The following is a 3,411-nucleotide window of genomic DNA, read 5'->3' on the forward strand; positions in this document are numbered from 1 at the left end:
GATGTGACGCCCCCCTCCGTATGGTCATCAATGTACAGAATGGTCAGATAACAAGACAGTGAGGGTTACAAGGTCTAGGAGTCGCATGCCCTTCTTAGCTCACTGTATTTTATTGCAATTTAAACAGGGAAGACTACAAGCTAACATTTTAAAATGGATGTATTTATCCGTTATTCTTTTTATTATGAATATCTTTCTTTTTCTTATTCTTTCAAGCTTACTTAAGATGAAGCGAATAAAACCAAGTGGTGCAGCCTTTAGAAAAATGAAAAAGGCCAGAGAGGAACAATTAAAAAAGCATGAAGGTGCACTACTGAAATACCTCAGTCGCGAAACAGAAACTCCTAGTACTACTACTACTGTTACTGAAGCAATTTCCGAATCTGAATTCCAACCATCATCAAAGTCAAGTGATCCTTCAACTTCAACAAGTGATAAGGGGTGTAACCAACAAGAAATTCCAGCTGTTGACTTAAAAGATGTTGGTCTTTGGCCAAGTAGGATTAAAGATGACACGCGTATCTTACTGGTAGGACAAGGGGCGTCTGTGGTTCAACATCTAGATTCTGATTTTGGTGAAGTCATTCGTGAGGGTGCTTTAATCAAAGGACGAACCAGAAAACTTACACGCGAGTGGTTTTTTCAAACTCTGCCAAATAATGAAAAAATGTTGAGATCGTGGTTGGTGTACTCTCCTTCCAAGAAAGCTCTTTACTGCTTTTGTTGCAGACTATTTGCAGACAGAAGTCATTCAAATTTTGATTCTACAGATGGATTCAACACGTGGTGGAAACTCAATCCTAAAATTTGCGATCATGAATCTAGTGTGGCCCATGTTCGATGTTTCACACAATGGAAGGAGTTGGAAATTAGAATCCGATGTGGAGCAACAATTGACAAAAAGGCACAAGAACAAGTTGAAAATGAAGTAAAGAAGTGGAGGGAGATACTTTCAAGATTGTTGGATATCATTAGATTCCTAGCTAAACAAAATTTGGCTTTACGGGGTCACCGAGAAGGAATTCATTGCAAGACTGATGATGAACCTGAATCAACAGGAAATAGAGGAAATTTTCTAGAATTGGTTCATTTGTTGGCCAAATACGATCCAGTGCTACGTGAGCATACTGTAAGAATTAAGCTGGGGAAAAAGTATGCTAAATCCTATATGTCGCCTACTATCCAGAATGAGTTTATAGAACTTTTGGGAGAAAAAGTAAGAAGCAAGGTTATCGAGCAAGTGAAAGAAGCTAAGTATTTTTCTATGATATTCAACAGCACCCCTGATATTTCTCATAAGGATCAGACGAGCCAAGTTTTACGCTATGTTATGATCAATGGAAATAAAGTGATGGTTGTGGAATCATTTGTCGATTTCCTTGAAACAAAAGGTAAAACCGCTGAGAATATTTCAACTATGATTTTGCAGAATTTAGAAAGCAACGGAATTGATATTCAAAATTGTAGAGGACAAGCATATGATAATGCTGCTGTGATGGCTGGTCAACATACTGGCGTTCAAAGACGCATCAGGGAAATTAATGGAAAAGCAGAATTTGTCGCATGTACAAATCACTCCCTGAATTTGGCTGGTTTACATGCAGCTTCTGTTGCTGTGAATTCTGTGACCTTTTTTGGAACTGTGGAGCGTTTGTTCGTGTTTTTTTCTTCCTCGACCCATCGCTGGGATATTCTGACTTCAGTCACTGGCCAAAGTGTCAAGCGTGTAATAGAGACTCGGTGGAGTGCACGGGGAGATGCTGTGAGTGTTGTAAAAAAAAATTACTCAAAAATCTTAAGTGCTGTAGAACGTTTAACTGGTGAAGAAGAAAATAGAGTTACCAGGTCAGATGCTGGTGTGCTGCTTGTTGCTTTACAATCTTTTTCCTTCCTGTGCTTTCTTGGCCTGTGGGAATCCGTCCTTGTTGAAATTAACGACACTCAGGTCTACCTCCAAACCAAAGGATTGAATATACAACAATGTGACATAAAACTCAATGCTTTAAAAGCCTTTCTAACTGACAATAGGTGTGAATTAGTTAACAATTCAGTAGCTTACGCCAAAGAAATTTGTGATGATCTTGGGATAGTCTTGGATCGTCGGTGTAGAAAGAAGAAACTAATGGCAGGTGAAGAATCACGAGATGCTGAATTGACATACGAAACTGAGTTGAGGAGAGAAATGTTTTCTTCACTGGACAGAGTGATCCAAGAAATCACCACAAGATTTCAACAACTTCATGTTCTTGCTGAAAAATATGCTTTCCTTACTCCATCGAATCTTTTGAATGACAAATACGAATGTCAATTAAATCATTATCATGATGACATTAATGAGGAAGAGTTCCTCGTTGAGAGAAAAAGACTTCAGAGTTTTATTTCTGTTGCTGCTACGCAACACGAAACAGAGACCTGGAAGGACAGTCCCCTTGAACTTTTGCAGTTTATTCTAAAATACAGTCTTGAGAACTCCGTTCCAAATATTGTAATACTACTGCGAATTTTCCTCACAATTGCTGTAAGTGTTGCTGGTTGTGAGAGAAGTTTTTCTAAATTGAAATTGATTAAGAATTACCTAAGATCTACGAGTGCCTTACGTTTAAGAAATCTTGCCATACTGTCTATAGAACAGCAACTGAGTGATGAAGTAGACTTCGACGATGTCATTGATGATTTTGCCAATAGAAAAGCAAGAAAAATAACATTTTAGAATGTTGGATTTACGTTTTACTTGAAAATTAAACATAGTGTTTTCATTTACTTTCCTATACATCATTTTGAATTTTTGTTGGGTTTTTTTTGTGTTTTTTTTTCAACTCTTTATTTAACTTGGAGAAACCTTGGTCATGTGATACAGCTCTGCACCTTACATTTTCTTTCTGCACCAGTTTTAACACATGTCAGTACATAAGTTCCAACTAAGCGGGTAATGTTACAATATATGCAATGCACTTCTTAAACTGTACAGTGGTCTTCTGTTTTGTTGTATTTTTGGTGTGTATTAAGAGGGGCGGCTAATTAAAACAATATTTTTTTATATTATTACAAGACCTAATAATAAAGTCATAGTAACCTTAGTGTTGTTTTCAGTGAATTTACTATAATGAATTCATATCCATCTTCCTCCCCCCCTCACCCTTATTGTGCAGGGGGCCCTCCCGCCATGTTTGGGGTACAGATTCTGAGGTGGGCATGCGGGACCCCAGGCCTCTCATTTGGGAAGAGGCCAGAGCGGTCTTTGGCACCGAACGACAGGTTATTGATAAAGATCTGATTGACTGTCCTAATCCTCCACAGTTAACCGGTCGATGGACCCTCCACTCCCCTCCCTTCACACACCAGCAGGGGGCTGAAGGTAAACCCCACCCGGCAGTGTGCAAGCCTTGCCATTCCGTACTTGACACATTATTA

The 3,411-nt window shown here is 38.8% G+C and overlaps 1 protein-coding gene across 1 annotated transcript; it reads left to right on the forward strand.

The window, feature by feature from the left end:
• Positions 1 to 226: 226 nt before the first annotated feature.
• Positions 227 to 2,710, forward strand: LOC146871624 (zinc finger MYM-type protein 1-like). The gene has a single exon (XM_085647575.1). The coding sequence runs from the start codon at positions 227 to 229 to the stop codon at positions 2,708 to 2,710; it is 2,484 nt and encodes an 827-aa protein (XP_085503701.1).
• Positions 2,711 to 3,411: the final 701 nt, after the last annotated feature.

The sequence above is a fragment of the Triturus cristatus genome, chromosome 1_1 (assembly GCF_964204655.1).
Source record: "Triturus cristatus chromosome 1_1, aTriCri1.1, whole genome shotgun sequence".
NCBI classification, from domain to species: Eukaryota; Metazoa; Chordata; class Amphibia; order Caudata; family Salamandridae; genus Triturus; species Triturus cristatus.